Here is a 19,871-nt window from a genome sequence, read left to right as displayed (position 1 = left end):
AGACCCCAGGACTATGGAGATGCCAGAGTTGGGAGCCAAGGCTTTTGACCACTTTCTTATGGCTCAGGCATGGTGCCAGCCCTGGGCAAGGGCCATCTTGACAGATGGGAAGTGGAGGGCCAGAGAGGTCAAGGGACTTGGCTGTTGGTGACGGGGCTGGGCTTCCATCCATGTCTCTGATCTGGGGCTGTCCCTGCACACACAGCCCCTCCAGAGTGTGGGGATGGTGGCAGGGGAACTGTCACTGACTGGGGAATTTGGGAGGCTGGAGTGTCCCAGGGGAAGCCACAGAATGTCCCAGGCTCCCGCTGCCTTGTGTGAGTCACTCCCAACTCAACAGGAGGCTGGGGTGTGGCCACCACTCAGAGCCACAGCGGCGCCCTGTGGCCAGAGCGGGCACAGTTCCTCTGCCTCCCTGGCTAGCCCGGCCCCGGGGCTTACTGTGGCTTTTCCAGCCCCCTGTGTGGTGGCTGTGCATCCTGGGCTTGTAAGCCTGTCCTGGACGTTGCTTTTGGAAGGTGAGGCTAGTGTATGAGGCCCCGAGTACAGTACACCATGAGGGTCATTGCTTGGGGGCATCAGGCTGCCAGGTTCAAATACCAGCTCCCCCTTCACTGTGTGACACTGGTCAAAGATTTCATGTCCCTGAGTCTCAGTTTCCCCACGTGTAGACTGGGGACATAACTTACCCAGGCCCCAGATATGGGAAATGGCAAAGTGGGATTCAAACTTGGGTGGCGATTTGGACGCCCTGCTCTGTCCCCAGAACCAGATTGGGCCACCTGCTCCTCAATTTTGGCAAGGTGAGGCCATAGGGGAAAGGGGCAGTGGCTGAGGGGGCTTCAGGATATTTATTTATTTTTTGGGGGAGTATTTATTTATTTATTATTATTATTTTTTTTTTGAGACGGAGTCTCACTCTGTCGCCCAGGCTGGAGTGCAGTGGCACGATCTCGGCTCACTGCAAGCTCTGCCTCCTGGATTCACGCCATTCTCCTGCCTGAGCCTCCTGAGTAGCTGGGATTACAGGCGCCCGCCACCGCGCCCGGCTAATTTTTTGTGTTTTTAGTAGAGACCGGGTTTCACCGTGTTAGCCAGGAAGGTCTTGATCTCCTGACCTTGTGATCCACCCGCCTTGGCCTCCCAAAGTACTGGGATTACAGGCGTGAGCCGCTGCGCCCGGCCCTATTTATTTATTTATTTTTTTTTTTATTTTTTATTATTTATTTATTTATTTTTTTATTAAGATGGAGTCTCACTCCGTTGCCCAGGCTGGAGGGCAGTGGCATAATCTCAGCTCACTGCAAGCTCCACCTCCCCAGGTTCACACCTCAGCCTCCCTAGTAGCTGGGACTACAGGTGCCTGCCACCCCGCCCCACTAATTGTTTGTATTTTTAGTAGAGATGGGGTTTCACTATGTTAGCCAGGATGGTCTCGATCTCCTGACCTCGCGATCCGTCCACCTCGGCCTCCCAAAGTGCTGGGATTACAGGCGTGAGCCACTGCACCGAGCCCCGGCCCTATTTGTTATTATTATTATTATTATTTTTTTTTTTTGAGTCGGAGTCTCGCTGTGTCGCCTAGGCTGGAGTGCAGTGGCACAATCTTGGCTTACTGCACGCTCCGCCTCCCGGGTTTATGCCATTCTCCTGCCTCAGCCTCCCGTGTAGCTGGGACTACAGGCACCCACCACCACACCCAGCTAATTTTTTGTATTTTTAGTAGAGATGAGGTTTCATCGTGTTAGCCAGGATGGCCTTGATCTCCTGACCTCGTTATCCACCCACCTTGGCCTCCCAAAGTGCTGGGATTACACGCGTGATCCACTGCACCTGGCCTATTATTTTTTTGAGATGGAGTGTCACTGTGACATCCAGGCTGAAGTGCAATGGCGTGAACTCAGCTCACTGCAATCTCTGTCTCCCAGGTTCAAGCGATTCTCCTGCTTCAGCCTCCCCAGTAGCTGGGATTACAGGCGCCCACCACCACTCTTGGCTAAGGATATTTACTTATTTTTTTTTGTTGTTGAGACTGAGTCTCGCTCTGTTGCCCAGGCTGGAGTGCAGTGGCGTGATCTGAGCTCACTGCAACCTCCACCTCCTGGGTTCAAGCAATTCTCCTGCCTCATCCTCCCTAGTAGCTGGGATTTCAGGTGTGTGCCACCACACCTGGCTAATTTTTGTATTTTTAGTAGAGACAAGGTTTCACCATTTGGCCAGGCTGGTCTCGAACTCCTGACCTCTGGTGATCCACCTGCCTCGGCCTCCCAAAGTGCTGGGATTATAGGCATGAGCCATCGGGCCCGGCCTAGGATATTTATTTGAAGGCAGGGAAACCTGTGGCGGTAGATGTTGTGGAGGGAAGGCCAAGTGTGGGCACTCATTCCTGGAGCCTGCAGGCTGGGCTACTAGGGCCCCAGTGGGCCCCTGGGGATGGTCCTGTGGGTTGGCTGGGGCCTTGAGAGGAAAGGAGGCCAGAGGGGCAGCAGGTGTGCCCAGCTTCAGTGGAGCCTCCTGCTGGGCTCCCTGCCCCCAGCATCCCCTCTAGTCTACCTTCCTCCACAGCCTTGGATAAATGTCCCAGTATGTCACTTGGGTCATGTTGCTTCTCCTGCTGGAGGAGCCCTGGGGTTCCCTGTTGTCTCCTCGCCTCTGCCCTACTCTGTCCCTCCTGAATCTTGCCTCCCGCCAGAAGCCACCTAGTGAACATTTGTTGAATGGATGAATGAACATGAGCATGAGACCCTTGGTGCCGCCCTGTTCTTGTAGCAGGTGCTGTGCTGGCCCTGCTGGGGCCCCTTGCAGGGCTCTTTGGTAGGCAGCCTGGTGTCCTTGGTCTCTTCTGTCACAACCTTGTTTTCCCTAAGAACTTGTAAGCCCTGGTCAGGTGCGGTGGCTTACGCCTGTAATCCCAGCACTTTGGGAGGCCGAGACGGGTGGATCACGAGGTCAGGAGATCGAGACCATCCTGGCCAACATGGTGAAACCCCGTCTCTACTAAAAATACAAAAAATTAGCCAGGCGTGGTGGCGGGCACCTGTAGTCCCAGCTATTCAGGAGGCTGAGGCAGGAGAATGGCATGAACCCAGGAGGTAGAGCTTGCAGTGAGCCGAGATCACGCCACTGCACTCCAGCCTGGGCGACAGAGCAAGACTCCGTCTCAAAAAAAAAAAAGGAACTTGTAAGCCCCACCTATCGACCTATCGGGGCCCTTCCTTTCTTCGCTCTTAGGTTCTAGCATGGTATTTAGCATGGGGCTGGCCTGCTGCACTTAGGCAGTGGCTCCTGGCAGCCTAGGGAGGAAGAGGGCTTTCCTACCACTCATGCCCCCTAACTTTTCTCCCTGGGCAGAAAAGGACTGGACAGAGGAGGACCGGACCCGGGAGAAGGTGCTGATGCAGGAGCTTGTGACCCTCATTGAGCAGCGCAACGCTATCATCAACTGCCTGGATGAGGACCGGCAGAGGTGACATGGCCAGGGATAGGGGCTTCTGGGGGCAGGGCCAGAGCAGGTCAGGCTCTGGGACCCATGGGTGGGGCAGCTCCCTGGAGAGCCAAAGACACAGTCCATGCCTCAGGCCAGGCCAGCCCTGCCCTCCTACCAGCCATCCCAGTGCACCATTGCTCAGCCCTGTGTGGACAGAGAGGGCATCTGCTCCTTCCTCCTGTGGGACTCTCAGCTGCTGCTGCTTTTTTTTTTTTTTTTTTTTTTTGAGACAGCGTTTCATTCTTGTTGCCCAGGCTGGAGTGCAATGGCATAACCTCAGCTCACTACAACCTCTGTCTCCCAGGTTCAAGCGATTCTCCTACCTCTGCCTCCCGAGTAGCTGGGATTACAGGCATGAGCCACCACACCCAGCTACTTTTTGTATTTTTAGTAGAGACGGGGTTTCACCATGTTGGCCAGGCTGATCTCGAACTCCTGACTTCAGGTGATCCACCCACCTTGGCCTCCCAATGTGCTAGGATTACAGCCGTGAGCCACCGCACCCAGCTTAACTGCTGCTGCTTATTTCAGGGAGGAAGAGGAAGACAAGATGTTGGAAGCCATGATCAAGAAGAAAGGTGAGACCCTTGCTGGGGATGAGGCTGGTGCCCACTTGAACTTCAACATTGGGGTTGGAAGGGAGGGATTGGTTGAAGGGAGGGTTGGAGTGGGCACTACCAGGATGGCTGTGCACAAACTCCGCAGCCTCTGTTTTGCAGAGAGGGCTGCGTGTAGCAAGAGAGGGCAGCATACAGCCAGGAAGGCTGCGGCTTAGGCTTGGAGGGTAGCCGTGGGATGCCCTCATGCCCACAGAGACGACTGTGGTATATGGGAGGCATCTTCCCAGGGTGGATTTGCCCTCAGCTGTGCATTCCCCCTTGAGATCTGCAGCTGGTTTTGCTGGAGTCTGTGGGCCCAAAAAGCAGTGCTTCCTGGGGACCAACTGGTGCTTGAAACAGTTAAAAGAGTACTGGACAGGAGATCGAGGCCATCATGGCTAACACGGTGAAACCCCATCTCTCCTAAAAATACAAGAAATTAGCCAGGCATGGTGGCGGGAGCCTGTAGTCCCAGCTACTCGAGAGGCTGGGGCAGGAGAATGGTGTGAACCTGGGAGGCAGAGCTTGCAGTGAGCCAAGATCACGCCACTGCACTCCAGCCTGGGCAACAGAGGGAGACTCCGTCTCAAAAAAAAAAAAAAGAAAAAGAAAAAAAAAAACTGGACTGTGAGTCAAAGGATTTTTTTTTTTTTTTTTTTTTGAGACAGAGTCCCACTCTGTTGTTCAGGCTGGAATGCAGTGGTGCGATTTTGGCTCACGGCAACCTCTGCCTCCCGGGTTCAAGCAATTCTCCTGTCTCAGCCTCCTGAGTTGCTGGGACTACAGGCGCATGCCACCACACCCAGCTAATTTTTTTTTTTTTTTTGAGACAGAATCTTGCTTTTGTCACCCAGGCTGGAGTGCAGTGGTACGATCTCAGCTCACTGCAACCTCCGCCTCCCGAGTTCAAGCAATTCTCCTGCTTCAGCTTCCTGAGTAGCTGGGATTAGCTGCCACCACGCCTGGCTAATTTTTGTACTTTTAGTAGAGACAGGGTTTCGCCATGTTGGCCAGGCTAGTCTCGAACTCCTGACCTCAGGTGATCCACCTGCCTCAGCCTCCCAAAGTGCTGGGATTACAGGTGTGAGCCACTGTGCCCAGCCCTGGCTAATTTTTTTGTATTTTTAGTAGAAACGGGGTTTCATCATGTTGACCAGGCTGGTCTTGAACTCCTGGCCTCAAGTGATTTCCCCACCTCGACATCCCGAAATGCTGGGATTACAGGCGTGAGGCAGTGTTCCTGGCCAGGATTTGGGTTTTGGTCTTGGTTTTACCAGTACCTCACTTTGTGGCCTTGTGGTTAGGTCTTGACTCAGGCCAAGTCAGACTACTTGAGTTCTAGTCCCAGCTCTGGCACTTATGAGCTGGGTGACTTTGAGCCGGCCACTCTACTACTCTGGTCTCATTCTTCATATCTGCAGAATGGGGGTGAAAATGGCACCCCCTCACAGGTGTGTGCTGGGATTACTGAGATAATGTGTAAAAAGCTGAGGGCCCTGGCCCTACAAAGAGCTCCGTTGGTATTAGTCCCTTTCAAAGGCCTACATTTTCCTTGTCTATAAAATTAGGGGCTCAGACAGATGATTTTGAAGGTTTCTCTTGCTCTGACAGCGTTTGTGTTGTAAGTAACAGAGCTGTGGGCACCAGCCTGGGTGAATCTAGCCTTTTAAAGATAAATGGGGGCCAGGTGTGGTGGCTCACGCCTTTAATGCCAGCACTTTAGGAGGCCGAGGCCGGCAGATCACAAGGTCAGGTGTTCAAGACCAGCCTGGCCAGCATGGTGAAACCCTGTCTCTACTAAAAATACAAAAATTAGCCAGGCATGGTGGCGCTTGCCTGTAATCCCAGCTACTGGGGAGGCTGAGGCAGAAGAATTGCCTGAACCCAGGAGGCAGAGGTTGCAGTGAGCCGAGATCGTGCCACTGCATTCCAGCCTGGGCAACACAGCAAGACTCCATCTCAAAAAAAAAAAAAGATAAATGGGGCCGGGCACGGTGGCTCACGCTTGTAATCCCAGCACTTTAGGGGGCTAAGGCGGGCTCATTGCCTGAGGTCAGAAGTTTGAGACCAGCCTGGCTCAACATGGTGAAACCCCGTCTCTACTAAAAATACAAAAATTAGCTGGGTGTGGTGGCACACTTCTGTAATCCCAGCTACTTGGGAGGCTAAGGCAGGAGAATTTCTTGAACCAGGAGGCAGAGTTTGCAGTGAGCTGAGACTGTGCCATTGCACTCCAGCCTGTGTGACAGAGACTCTGTCTCAAAAAAAAGAAAAAGAAAAAGATAAATGGATGCCATGCTTCAGAATTCCTGGATTCTAGGCCGGGTGCGATGGCTTATGCCTGTAATCCTAGCAGTTTGGGAGGCCAAGGCGGTGGGGATCACGAGGTCAGGAGACCGAGACCATCCTGGCTAACAGTGAAACCCCATCTCTACTAAAAATACAAAAATTAGCCGGGGCGTGGTGGCACCCGCCTTTAGTCCCAGCTACTCGGGAGGCTGAGGCAGGAGAATTGCTTGAACCCGGGAGGTGGAGGTTGCAGTGGGCCAAGATCGTGTCATTGCACTCCAGCCTCGGCGACAGAGTGAGACTCAGTTTCAAAAAAAAAAAGAATTCCCAGATTCAGCAGAGCTCTTACGTGTGCTGACCATCTTGATCTTTCCCCAAACACTGGAGGTGGGGAGGGGGAGGATGGGCCCCATCCTCTAGGTGAAGAGACAGAGGCTGGGAAAAGTGAGTGGCTTGTCCCTCCCTGGCTCCACACAGGAAGTGGTGGGGCTGGGCTGAGCCCTGCTGCCCATGCCCAGGCCTGTGTCACTGGCTGTAGCCTGCCCTGGATGTACCCCTCTTCTCCACTTTGTTAAGTGCTCCCCTCTCTGTGCTGCAGAGTTCCAGAGGGAGGCTGAACCTGAGGGCAAGAAGAAGGGGAAGTTCAAGACCATGAAGATGTTGAAACTGCTAGGAAACAAACGTGATGCCAAGAGCAAGTCCCCCAGAGACAAGAGCTAACAGCACGAGAAGCCAGTTGGGGACTGCCCCCTCCTGGACCAGCTCCTGGGCTGTGCTCTGTTTGAAGGGGGCACCCTGCTCCCCTCAGATCAGTCAGGAGGAAGATGACTAAGGGGAGGGATCCTCTGGGTGATGGCCTCTTCCTCCTCAGGGACCTCTGACTGCTCTGGGCCAAAGAGTCTCTTGTTTCTTCTCCAAGCCCCAGGCAGCGGTGATTCAGCCCTCCCCAACCTGATTCTGATGACTGCGGATGCTGTGACTGACCCAAGGGGCAAATAGAGTCCCAGGGTCCAGGGAGGGGCGCCTGCTGAGCACATCTGCCCCCTCACCCTGCCCAGCCCCTGCCATGAGCTCTGGCCTAGGTCTTCGCCTCCAGGGTTCTGCTCTTCCAGGCAGGCCAGCAAGTGGGGCTGGGCCACACTGGCTTCTTCCTGCCCCATTCTTGGCTCTGAGTCTCTGTCTTCCTGTCCTGTGCAGGTGCCCCTGGATCTCTGTTTCCCTCACTCAGGAACTCTGTTTCTGAAGTCTTAAGTTTGAGTTTATGACTGAGTGGCCTGTACTGTCAGACGTGAATGGGCCTGACGGGCAAATCCATCCCTCTCTCCCTCACAGTTGCAGGAGTGGCTTCCCTTGTCTCCCCTTACTCCACGGGGAGCCTCCCTTGCCAGGATCAGGGCTGCGATGGCCATGCTGGGGTAGGTGGGTGCTCTGTTAGCTGCTCCTAGTGCTGCCCCCAGGCTGCAGTTCTGATCCCTGGTTGTCAGGTAGGAAGGGTGCACTTGAAGCAGGTGCTCATCTCGGTTCCTTAACGTTTGTAGTCTGACCCCTCATTTAGGCTTTCCTCTGCCACCCCTGTCCAGGGAAGAGGCTCGCTCCTGCCCATGGTCATCACTGGTCTGTCTGCTCTGTTGTCTGTTCTCTCCCTGACTCCCTCCCACTGAAGGCCTGATGGCCACTCGCCCTTCTGGGATGGCTATGGGAGAGGAGGAGTGATGGGGACTACCACCTTTTCAGCAGGAAATGTGCCCAGCAGCTCTTGGTCAAAGCACTGTTGCTATAAGCTATCTCTGGGATGCCTCTAGGCCCCCTTCCCTCTACACACCTCTGGGAAAAGATCACACTGTATTAACTCTCGAGGAGTTTCCTCACCAATAAACGGACAACCTCAACTGCCAGTGCCCTGCAGCCTCGGGCCACAGCAGCAGCCTTGTCTGCCCTCCCATCTGCCTCTGCCACACCTGGTGGCTGAGCATCTCTGGTCGCCCAGAGGCCATGTTGGGGCCATCCTCCAAGAGGGATCTCTGCCCTCACCGCCTGCCACTGGGCAGGATGCCTTTCCTCTGCAGGGAGAGGTGGCTCCTCGGCCATGCAGCCCCTGGCAGCCTCCTTCTAAACATGCCTGTTGGCCTGGCTGGCGCCACCAACTCCAGGGCCTTTCCAGGGCCAGACAGGTAACACGCACGAAGCCGGGTGACAGCTCCGACGGGCTGTTTCGGTGTCAGGAGACTAAGCTGGCAGGGGCAGGGGTGAACTGGAGGCAAGTCAAGTCGCCTGTGGGGCTGAATGTGGGCCCAGTGTTGCCAGATCCTTTGTCATAAGAAGCTAGAAATCCAGATTTTATGTGTGTGTAATTTGTAAATGCTGAAAGCTAGCCTGAATTTCTTTCTTTTTTTTTTTTTTTTTTGAGACAGTCTCGCTCTGTCACCCAGGCTGGAATGCAGTGGCGCGATCTCGGCTCACTGCAAGCTCCGCCTCCCGGGCTCACGCCATCCTCCTGCCTCAGCCTCCTGAGTAGCTGGGACTACAGGCGCACGCTGCTACGCCTGGCTAATTTTTTGTATTTTTAGTAGAGATGGGGTTTCACCGTTAGCCAGGATGGTCTCGATCTCCTGACCTTGTGATCCACCCACCTCGGCCTCCCAAAGTGCTGGAATTACAGGTGTGAGCCACCGTGCCCGGCCACTAGCCTGAATTTCAATCAAGGGTCGGCTGATACTGTGTGTCCAGGGTGGGCTGGATTTGTCCTGGGGTTCTCTGGTTTGCTGCCTCCTGACCACATGATGGGGCCTTCGAGGTGGAGGACAACTGTTCCCATTAGATTGCACCCTCTGCCCTCAGGTTCTTGAGGGTGTGTGGACACAGAGGCTTTCCATGGGATGTCCCTGAGCCGGCCCTTGATTGGGGCCTCACCACTTACAGGGCCATTTTATTCTGCAAACCGAAACTTGGGTCATGTGACCTGATGGGATTATGGGACTCCTTCAGGTGCCCGAGACAGGGTTGATATTTCCAAAATATTTTGGTGACTTACTGGGACAGGCAAATGACAGAATACTGGAGAAGGTAGGGATCATGGGTATCAGGAGGCAGAGGGGAGGGGGACAGACGTGCTGCGTACAGGACAAGGTGTCAGGTGACTCCTTCCCAGCAGGGTCTCACAGATGCACAAGCACGGAGCTGGTGGGTTTTGCCCAAGAAAGGTCACACGGCACATGCAGGGATTGGAACTCCCAGGCCAGGGCTCTAGGTCACTCCCACCCTTTCATGTTTCTTTCTGTGGCCCTGGGTATAGTGGAAAGACATAAAGCTAAAGCCAGCTTTTAATCCTGAGTGCACGGCTTGCCAGTTAAATGCCCTTGGTTGTGGTATCTTGTTGAGACTTAGTTTTCACAGAGGGATAATGAACCATTGCAGAGGTTTATTGAGATCATTAACAGAGTGGAATTCAGCACCCGCCACAGTAGCCAGCCATGGGGTGCCCAAGAGGTTGGTTCCCATTACCACTTGAAATATGCAAACAGGTAGCTGGAAACCATCTATGCTTGACAAAGTCTAACGCCTTAAACAAATAAGCTTATCCCTCTGAAAACAAAATGGTGCTTGTAATGACCCACATTAAATATGTTTTATTGGCCAGTTAATCATTGTGGTTGAATACTTGCCTAAGGCGGTAAGAAATCAAATAAGTAAATCCTAAAACAGGAAGAAAGGAATCATATTCATTCCTGAATTCAGAAAACTAAATGAGCAGGCCACAGGCCAGAGGTGTTGGGAAGCAGGCCCAGTGGATACCTTTAGACACACGTCCTAGTAGGGATGCTCGGACATTGCTTCTCTGTGGATGGGGCTGTAAGTCTGAGGCTCCAACTGCATTCCGGGGCAGGGGCTAGGCTGCGGAGTATGCCTTGGGGTACTGCAGGGCAGTGCTGTGCCACCATCTGACGTGGCTGAAGGCTGGTAGGATGGGCTAGCCTGAGGATGGCCCTGCCTGGCAGAGGAGTGGACTCCAGTGGTCGAGCTTGGGCTACCCTGCCCGTCTCTGGCGACAGATGAAGTGGTGGCAAGAGCCTTCCTAAGTTCCTCACTCCTTCTGCAGTCAATGTCTTCCATTTCCCGGAGTTTCTGCAAAGGGCATCAGGGAAAGCGGGTGTATGAGGGCTAGGAACCTGAGGAGCTGTCACAGCAGTGAGCTAGAGCCTGACCCCTGAACCCTGCCACAGCTGGCCCTGTATTTCCATTTGCACTTGGCGCTGGGCCCTTCCCCTCCCCACTTCCCCGGTTGTTTCTCCTACCTGGGAGATTTCAGCAAGGATGATTCCTCGGTACTGTTTGCCCTGTCCCAGGGCCTCCATGTCAGCCAGGAATTCTTTCCTCTCCTGGATTTCCTTCACCACTGGACAGAGGAGAGGGCTGTCAGGTTCCCATGAGGGATGCAGGCAGCGGGTTGCCTCTCTTGAGGAGAGGAAGCGGTTCTATTGTCAAATAGTGTTTCTCGGCCGGGCACGGTGGCTCATGCCTGTAATCGCAGCACTGGGAGGCCGAGGCGGGTGGATCACGAGGTCAGGAGTTCGAGACCAGCCTGACCAACATGGTGAAACCCCGTGTCTACTAAAAATACAAAAATTAGCTAGGCGTGGTGGCAGGCGCCTGTAATCCCAGCTACTCAGGTGGCTGAGGCAGGAGGGATCGCTTGAACCTGGGAGGTGGAGGCTGCAGTGAGCCCAGATCACGCCACTGCACTCTAGCCTGGGCAATAAAAGCGAGACTGTCTCAAAATAAATAAATAAATAGTGTTTCTCATTTGTTGGCCCCCAGGGATCCCCTGACTGCTCCATCCAATTCTGGGCCCCCTCCTCACATTACCCCCACCCCCAGCATGACTGGTCCATCGGAGCCTTACACTCTTCAAATTGGTCTAGCTCAGGGGCTGGAGTCTCCTGTCGTGCAGGAGGGGCCTTTCTTTTCCGTTCCTCTGGGTGCTTCCCCGTGGCAAAGATATTTTGGAGTCTTTGTTTCTCCTTCTCCAGATCCCCTGTAGGGCCAAAAAGAAATGACCTAGTTAGGCCGTGAAGGGTGCCCTCATTCATGGTCTGTGTTCCCAAGTGCACATGCTTGCTGCAGGGTGCCTGGTCATGCAGACAGGGCTTTCGTACACCCGGCTCCTACCCTGGGTTCTCCTGAGCAATACTGTACTGTCAAGAGAGGCAGGAAGAGGTTGAAAGAACCAAGAAAAGAGTCTGGGTATGGTCTGTAATTCCAACACTTTGGGAGGCTGAGGTGGGAGGATTGCTTAAGACCAGGAGTTCAAGACCAGCCTAATGGATGTAGTGAGACCCCCCATCTCTTTTTTTTCTTTTTCTTTTTTCTTTTTTTTTTTTTTTGAGACAAGGTCTGACTCTATTGCCCAGACTGGAGTGCAGTGACACAATTTCGGCTCACTGCAACCTCTCGGGCTCAAGTCATCCTCCTACCTCAGCCTCCCGAGTAGCTGGGACTACAGGTGGACATCATCGTGCCCAGCTAATTTTTGTATTTTTTTTTTTTTTTTAGTAGAGATGGAGTTTTGCCATGTTGCCCAAGCTGGTCTCAAACACGTGAGCTCAAGCGATCTGCCAGCCTTGGCCTCCCAAAGTGCTGGAATTATAGGCATGAGCCATCATGCCTGGCCAATATCCTATATCTAAAAAAAAAAAAAAAAAAGTCTAGGTACGGTGGCTCACACCTGTAATCCTAGCACTTTGGGAGGCTGAGGCAGGCAAATCACAAGGTCAGGAGTTCAAGACCAGTCCAGCCAACATGGTGAAACCCCATCTCTACTAAAAATACAAAAATTTAGCTGGGCATGGGCTGGGCGTGGTGGCTCACGCCTGTAATCCCAGCACTTTGGGAGGCCGAGGCAGACGGATCACAACGTCAAGAGATCAAGACCATCCTGGCTAACACGGTGAAACCCCACCTCTACTAAAAATACAAAAAAATTAGCCGGGCATGATGGCAGGCGCCTGTAGTCCCAGCTACTTGGGAGGCTGAGGTAGGAGAATGGCGTGAACCCGGGAGGCGGAGCTTGCAGTGAGCCGAGATGGCGCCACTGCACTCCAGCCTGGGCGACAGAGCAAGACTCCGTTTCAAAAAAAAAAAAAGAAATTGGCCGGGCAGGGCATGGTGATGGGTGCCTGTAATTCCAGCTACTTGGGAGGCTGAGGCAGGAGAATTGCCTGAACCCAGGAGGTGGAGGTTGCAGTGAGCGGAGATTGTGCCACTGCAGTCCAGCCTGGGTGACAGTGCGAGACTCCGTCTCAAAAAATAAAGCTGGGTGTGGTGAACACCTGTGGTCTCAGCTATTCTGGAGGCTGAGGCAGGAAGATTGCTTGAGCTCAGGAGTTCTGGCTGCGGTGAGCTATGATCATGCCACTGCATTACAGAATGGGTGACAGAATGAGAGCAACACTGTCTCAAAAAAAAAAAAAAAAAAAAAAGCCAGGAGCAGTGGCTCATACCTGTAATCCCAACACTTTGGGAGGCCAAGGTGGGCGGATCACTTGAGGCCAGGAGTTCAAGACCAGCCTGGCCAACATGGTGAAACTCCATCTCTACTAAAAAAATTAACTGGACATGGTGGTGGACGCTTGTAATCCCAGCTACTCAGGAGGTTGACACATGAGAATTGCTTGAACCCAGGAGGCGGAGGTTACAGTGAGCCAAGATAGCACCACTGTACTCTAGCCTGGTCACAGAGTGAGGCTCTGTCTTAAAAAAAAAAAAAAAAAAAAAAAAAGTTTTGTCAAAACTTAGCAGAGCAAGGCTAAGAAAGCTCAGGAACCTGGGGCCTTGGCGATGCCTGTAGTGGCAACCTATGTATAGGGGCTGCAGGGAGAGGTTAGGCTGTGGCCTTAAGCCCTGATAGCCGCTCTCATCAGGAATTGGTAGATTCCAGTTAATCGTGAGTTCTGGAAAAATAAAAAAAGAGGACCATCTGACTGGTTTCCTCTGTGCCCTGAATACCCCTAAGCTAACATGTGCTGAGGCTCAAGAGCATTGGTACAAAGTGCATGGGGATTTGATTAGCTACCTTCCCGCCTGCCCTGTGGGCTGCTCGTGTGCCTCTCCCTTGTCCTCCCCCAGGGAGATGGAGAAAGGCCCTAGCTGAGACCCTTACTTACTGGTGGCTTGAGGCTTGAACTGCTCCCGGCTGTAGGCCCCATTGGCTTGGCACATGTTGGCAGGCCGGAGGTGGGGACGGGCTGTGAGGATGGGAGGCAGGTAGATGGGTGAGGCTATTTGCTTGGAAGGTAAGACCCTCTGGCTGGATGTTGGACTGCACTGTAGGGGCAAAGCATCTCCTCCTGGGGAATGAAGAGTTGGGGTGGGAGGACCCACATGGCTTTTTTTTTTTTTTGAGTCTGAGTCTTGCTCTGTCACTCAGGCTGGAGTGCAGCTGCACGATCTTGGCTTACTGCAACCTCTGCCTCCTAGGTTCAAGCGATTCTCCTGCCTCAGTCTCCCAAGTAACTGGGATTACAGGCATGCGCTACCATGCTTGACTAATTTTTGTATTTTTAGTAGAGACAGGCCATGTTGGCCAGGCTGGTCTTGGACTCCTGACCTCAAGTGATCCACCCACCTCGGCCTCCCAAAGTGCTAGGATCATAGGCATGAGCTATTGCACCCGGCCACTTTTTAAAAATAAAAGTTGGCCGGGCACGGCGGCTCACGCCTGTAATCCCAGCACTTTGGGAGGCCGAGATGGGTAATCACTTGAGGTCAGGAATTTGAGACCACCCTGGCTAACATGGTGAAACCCTGTCTCTACTAAAAATACAAAAAATTAGCCGAGCGTGGTGGCAGGTACCTGTAGTCCCTACTACTCAGGAGGCTGAGGCAGGAGAATGGCGTGAACCCGGGAGGCGGAACTTGCAGTGAGTTGAGATCGCACCACTGCACTCCAGCCTGGGCGACAGAGCGAGACTCCGTCTCAAAAAAAAAATTAATAAAATAAAAATAAAAGTAAACCTACCTGTGAAAATAAGTTAAAAGGCCAAGTGCAGTGGCTCACGCCTGTAATCCCAACATTTTGGGAGGCCGAGGTGGGCAGATCACTGGAGGTCAGGACTTTGAGACCAGCCTGGCCAACATGGTGAAACCCCATGTCTAAAGGAAAACAAAAAAAATTAGCCAGGCATTATGATGGGTGCCTGTAATCCCAGCTACTTGGGAGGCTGAGGCGGGAGAATCACTTGAACCCAGGCAGTGGAGGTTGCAGTGAGCCAAGATTGCACCACTGCACTCCAGCCTGGATGACTGAGCAAGACTGTCTAAAAAAAAAACCCCAAAAAACAAAAATTAGCTGGGCGTGGTGATGCAGGCCTGTAATCCCAGCTATTGGGAAGGCTGAGGCAGGAGAATCGCTTGAACCCAGGAGGTGGAGGTTGCAGTGAGCCGAGATTGAGCCACTGCACTCCAGCCTGGGCAACAGAGTGAGACTGTCTCAAAAAACAAAACAAAACAAGTCAAACAGTACAAGGAGTCTTCTCTTCTTCCTTCCAATCCCACCCCTCTATAATGAATGAGTGATAATGGTAACAGTTTGGTGGTCTCCTTCCTTTTTGATGCTTATACAAACATGTTCAAAGATATATGTGCATATAAGATTCTTTCAAACACTGGATCATACTGTAATATATTAAAATAACAGACTCTTTTCACTTAACATTTTTTCATGGACATCTGTCCAGATCAATCCATTTATATATAACTTATTTTTTATAGTTATATACTAGTATCCTTAGAATGGATACATTATTTATTCAGCTCACCTCCTTGTTTCAGAAATTTAGGTTATTTCTAGGTTTGTTTTTTACTACTTCAAACAATGCTGCAATAAACATTCTTGTACATCAAATCTTCGTACTGATGCTTTAATTTCTATGGATGGGTTCCTAAAACTTTCTGTGTGGTCCATGGACAAGCAGGGACAGTTTGGATGATAGCAGGTACCTATCCCTCCTGCTGTCCATCCCCATGCTTGGCCATCCCTGGGGCTTCTCCCCCAAGCCATCCAAGTGTGTCACCTGTCTGGTCACTTGACCCCACCTCTCAACTGCCATAAAGCCCAGCTTAGAGCAGGTCCCATCCTTTTTTTTTTTTTTTTTGAGACAGAGTCTCCCTCTGTTGCCCAGGCTGGAGTGCAGTGGCGTGATCTTGGCTCTCTGCAACCTACACCTCCTGGGTACAAGTGATTCTTGTGCCTCAGTCTCCTGAGTAGCTGGGATTATGGTGTGTGCCACCACACCTGGCTAATTTTTTTTTTTTTTTTTTTTTTGTTGAGACAGGGTTTTGTTCTTGTCACCCAGGCTAGAGTGCAATGGTGTGATCTCAGCTCACTGCAACGTCTGCCTCCCGGGTTTAAGCTATTCTCCCGCTTCAGCTTCCCAAGTAGCTGGGACTACAGGCCCGGGTCACCACACCTGGCTAATTTTTGTATTTTTAGTAGGGATGGAGTTTCACCATGTTGGCCAGGGTGGTCTTAAACTCCTGACTTTGGGTGATCTGCCTGTCTCAGCCTCCAAAAGTGCTGGGATTACAGGCGTGAGCCACCGCACCTGGCTCATCCACTGTTTTGATCTGTGCCTGTCTACCTTTTCTGGCCGTACAGCCTCTACAAGGTTAATTCCTCAGGAGTGAGGGGTCAGAAATATTAATTTTTTTGGTCACACACCCAAAAATTTTGTTGTGGAGAGAGGTTTCGCTATGTTGCCCAGGCTGGCCTTGAACTCCTGGGCTCATGTGATTCTCCTGCCTCAGCTTCCTGAGTAGCTGGGACTACAGGTACACCCCAGTATGTACGTGTTTTGCCTAGGCAGGCTGGTCTTGAACTCTTGGGCTCAAGAAATCCTCCTGCCTTAGCCTCCCAAAGTGGTAGGATTATAGGTATAAGCCACCACACCTGACCTGTTTTTTTTATTTTTTTTATTTTTGAGATGGAGTCTTGCTCTGTCACCCACGCTGGAGTGCAATGGTGTGGTCTCGGCTCACTGCAACCTCTGCCTCCTGGGTTCAAGCAATTTTCCTGCCTCAGCCTCCTGAGTAGCTGGTATTACAGGCATCCACCATCATGCCCAGCTAATTTTTGTATTTTCGTAGAGACAGGGTTTTACCATGTTGGCCAGGCTGGTCTTGAACTCCTGACCTCAGGTGATCTGCCCACCTCAGCCTCCCAAAGTGCTAGGATTACAGGTGTGAGCTCCCATACCCGGCCTGACCTGTTTTTATTTTAATTTAATTTAATTTAATTTTAATTATTTTGAGATTAGGCTCCACTCAGTCGCCCAGGCTGGAGTGCAGTGGTGAAATCATAGCTCATTGCAGCCTTGACCTCCCAGGGTCAAGTGATCCTCCCACCTCAACCTCCTGAGTAGCTGGGACTACAGGTTGGCACCACCACACCTGGCTAATTTAAAAAAATTTTGGAGGCTGGGTGCAGTGACTCATGCCTGGAATCCCAGCACTTTGGGAGGCCGAGGCAGGCAGATCCACGAGGTCAGGAGTTCGAGAGCAGCCTGGCCAACATGGTGAAACCCAGTCTCTACTAAAAATACAAAAATTAAGCCAGGCATGGTGGTGCACGCCTGTAATCCTAGCTAGTCAGGAGGCTGAGGCAGGACAATTGCCTGAACCCAGGAGGCAGAGGTTGTAGTGAGCCGAGATCATGCCACTGTACTCCAACCTGGGTGACAGAGAGAGAGACTCATCTCAGAACAAAACAAAAAAGTTGGCCAGGCGTGGTGGCTCACGCCTGTAATCCTAGCACTTTGGAAGGCCCAGGTGGGTGGATCATGAGGTCAGGAGATTGAGACCATTCTGGCTAACACGATGAAACCCCGTCTCTACTAAAAATACAAAAAATTAGCCGGGCGTGGTGGTGGGCACCTGTAGTCTCAGCTACTTGGGAGGCTGAGGCAGGAGAATGGTATGAACCCGGGAGGCAGAACTTGCAGTGAGCTGAGATTGCGCCACTGCACTCCAGCCTGGGCAGCAGAAGGAGACTCTGTCTCAAAAAAAAAAAAAAAAAAAAAAAAAAAAAGGTTTTGTGGAGATGAGGTCTTGTGGTGTTGCCCGGGCTGGTCTTGAATTCCTGGGCTTAAGCCATCCTCCTGCCTCAGCCTCCCAAAGTGTTGGAATTACAGGCATGAGCCACGTGCCTGGCTGTCTTTGTTTTTTTTATATGAGGTCCTCTCTCCCTTAACATGGAGAAGCATTAAAAATGTGGCCCCAGATACCTCTGGCCAGGAAGCCTCTGTGGACTGCCCCTTACTTTTCATGATGTCCATGATGTGGCGCTGCTGGATGTTCGTCAGTTTGGATTCCTTCATCATCACTGCATGACAAAGCATTCTATGAGGCCTCCTGGGCTGCGGGCGGATGCCTTCACCTGACGCCCTACTGAAATTTAAAACCCTACATCTAATCCCCATTCTGCACTGAGCATGCCTTCTCTATCTTTCCTGCTTTGTTTTTTCTATAGCACTTAATGGCCACCTAAAATTCTATATATTTTATTTTATTGTTATCCTTCTATATTAGCTCTATGATAACAAGAATTTTTGCTGGTTTAATAAAATTTCTGCCCTCTGTTAACAAATATTTTTTCCTCTTTCTCTTCTTTTTTTTTTTTTTTTTTGAGATGGAGCTTCCCTCTTGTTGCCCAGGCTGGAGTGCAATGGCGCGATCTGGGCTCACTACAATCTCCACCTCCTGGGTTCAAGCAACTCTCCTGCCTCAGCCTACTGAGTAGCTGGGATTACAGACATGCGCCGCCATGCCCGGCTAATTTTGTATTTTTAGTAGAGACTGGGTTTCTCCATGTTGGTCAGGCTGGTCCTGAACTCCTAACCTCAGGTGATCTGCCCACCTTGGCCTCCCAAAGTGCTGGGATTACCGGCGTGAGCCACCTCATTTTCTTTCACTGCTGTATCCCCAGCACCTAAAACAGAGTCTAAGGCACATGGTAGACTTAAAAATGTTGTTGTTGGATAAAAACAAAAAAGTTGTTGAGCAAAAGAACACATGAACACTTGTTCATCAGGTTTCAGGGGCTGGAGCTACAGTTGTGAGCCGAAACAGGCACGGTTCCTGCCTGATGAAATTCATGATCTGGAGGGATAGATGGGACACCAAATAATTGACTACAGCTTGTGCTAAGCCCAGTGAAGGAAAATGTGTGAGGGCGCATAACAGTTGATCCTGCTGTGGTGGTAAGGAGAGGTCTTCCTCGGGAAAGTTGAAAGTGTGATCTAAAGGATGCATAGGAGTTAACTACTCTAAAAATTTTAGTTCTTTGACTTTTGGCAAGGTGTAGCACCTCGAAACTTCCCCTCCCCCCGACCCGCCCCCGACTAAGGCATATGCAGTAGAATTTTGAAGCTTTCTGAACCCCAGGCTCCTTATCTGTAAAGGAAAATAGCAATTGCTAAGCCACAGGTCAGGTACAGGGGAACTGAGTTACAGAGGGTAACTACCACCATTCTTCTCTCATCCTTTAACTCAGGGGTCCCCAACCCCCCGTCCGTGGACTGGTACCAGTCCCTGGCCTGTTAGGAACCGGGCCGCACAGCAAGAGGTGAGCGGCAGGCTAGCGAGCCTCACCTCCTCCTTTCAGGTCAGTGATGGCCTTAGATTCTCATAGGAGCGCGAACCCTATTGTGAACTGCGCACGCGAGGGATCTAGGTCGCACGCTCCTTATGAGAATCTAATACCCGATGATCTGAGGTGGAACAGTTTCATCCCGAAACCATTCCCCACACCTCCGTCAGTGGAAAAATTGTCTTCCACGAAACCGGTCCCTGGTGCCAAAAAGGCTGGGATCGCTGCTTTAACGCACTGACCTCTGAGCAGCTCGCAGGTCCCCGGGGTGTAAGTGGTCGTCTTGGGGCGGCGCCGGAACCCAGTTCCTTTGGTCACTACCTCCATCTGCTTCTGTGAAGCCATGGGAGGACTCTGAGGAGGGAAAGACGCAATGACACACCCCCTGTCTCCTATCCCTAATCTCTGTTCCCCGACGCCCAACACCCCAGAAGTCTGGAAGCGGGGATCAAGCCAGAGAATGATGCCGCCAGTTAATATTGCGACAGTGCCCAAACCTCCCATCCAGACACAGACAGATACACACACACAGTCCTCATTCTGACCCAGCGCCTGTGGCAGGGAGGTCTCCTCGGGAGGAAGGAAGTGTTAACATAGCCATAGTCACGACAGTACCCACTGAGTGATATGCCAAAATTGAAATTTCACCCTAAGACCCTCTCTGGGTGCTCCCCTCTCCACATAGAAGTGGGCTCCCGGAGGCGGTGACCACTGCTTTACAGCCGCATCCGCACAGGTGCCACGCAGAAATACTGCGCGATCTGGGCTGCTGGAGCTGGCAGCTAGCGCCTCTGGCTACTATAGAAACGCGCACACACCCGTCAGCGCATGCGCACTTTCCCCGCTCTGTCCTGCC

General features: G+C 52.0%; 2 protein-coding genes across 5 annotated transcripts in view; one reads left to right on the top strand and one right to left on the bottom strand.

Moving 5' to 3' along the window:
- MICALL1 (MICAL like 1) overlaps positions 1–8,293 on the top strand; it is a 34,839-nt gene extending 26,546 nt beyond the window's left edge. The window contains exons 14-16 of the mRNA XM_030815579.1: positions 3,352–3,466; positions 4,019–4,065; positions 6,974–8,293. Of these exons, the coding sequence (XP_030671439.1) occupies positions 3,352–3,466; positions 4,019–4,065; positions 6,974–7,095 (284 nt within the window). The 3' untranslated portion in view covers positions 7,096–8,293. The remainder of the gene's footprint in view (positions 1–3,351; positions 3,467–4,018; positions 4,066–6,973) is intronic.
- Positions 8,294–9,773: 1,480 nt separating this feature from the next.
- Positions 9,774–19,863, bottom strand: C7BH22orf23 (chromosome 7b C22orf23 homolog). 4 transcript variants are annotated; one of them, XM_003264735.3, is made up of 7 exons: positions 19,664–19,863; positions 19,258–19,369; positions 17,687–17,749; positions 13,536–13,718; positions 11,276–11,407; positions 10,668–10,768; positions 9,774–10,497 (listed from the first exon to the last, which is right to left on the bottom strand). In XM_003264735.3, the coding sequence occupies exons 2-7, from the start codon at positions 19,358–19,360 to the stop codon at positions 10,183–10,185; spliced, it is 897 nt and encodes a 298-aa protein (XP_003264783.1). In that variant the 5' UTR covers positions 19,361–19,369; positions 19,664–19,863; the 3' UTR covers positions 9,774–10,182. The 4 variants fall into 4 exon arrangements, with proteins under 4 accessions (XP_003264783.1, XP_030671440.1, XP_004088480.1 ...); XM_030815580.1 differs by having other exon boundaries at positions 19,561–19,812; XM_004088432.3 differs by lacking the exon at positions 17,687–17,749 and having other exon boundaries at positions 19,664–19,809.
- Between the last annotated feature and the right edge of the window lie 8 nt (positions 19,864–19,871).

This window comes from Nomascus leucogenys, chromosome 7b (assembly GCF_006542625.1).
Source record: "Nomascus leucogenys isolate Asia chromosome 7b, Asia_NLE_v1, whole genome shotgun sequence".
Taxonomy (NCBI): Eukaryota; Metazoa; Chordata; class Mammalia; order Primates; family Hylobatidae; genus Nomascus; species Nomascus leucogenys.
This window is presented reverse-complemented; position numbering and strand designations above follow the sequence as displayed.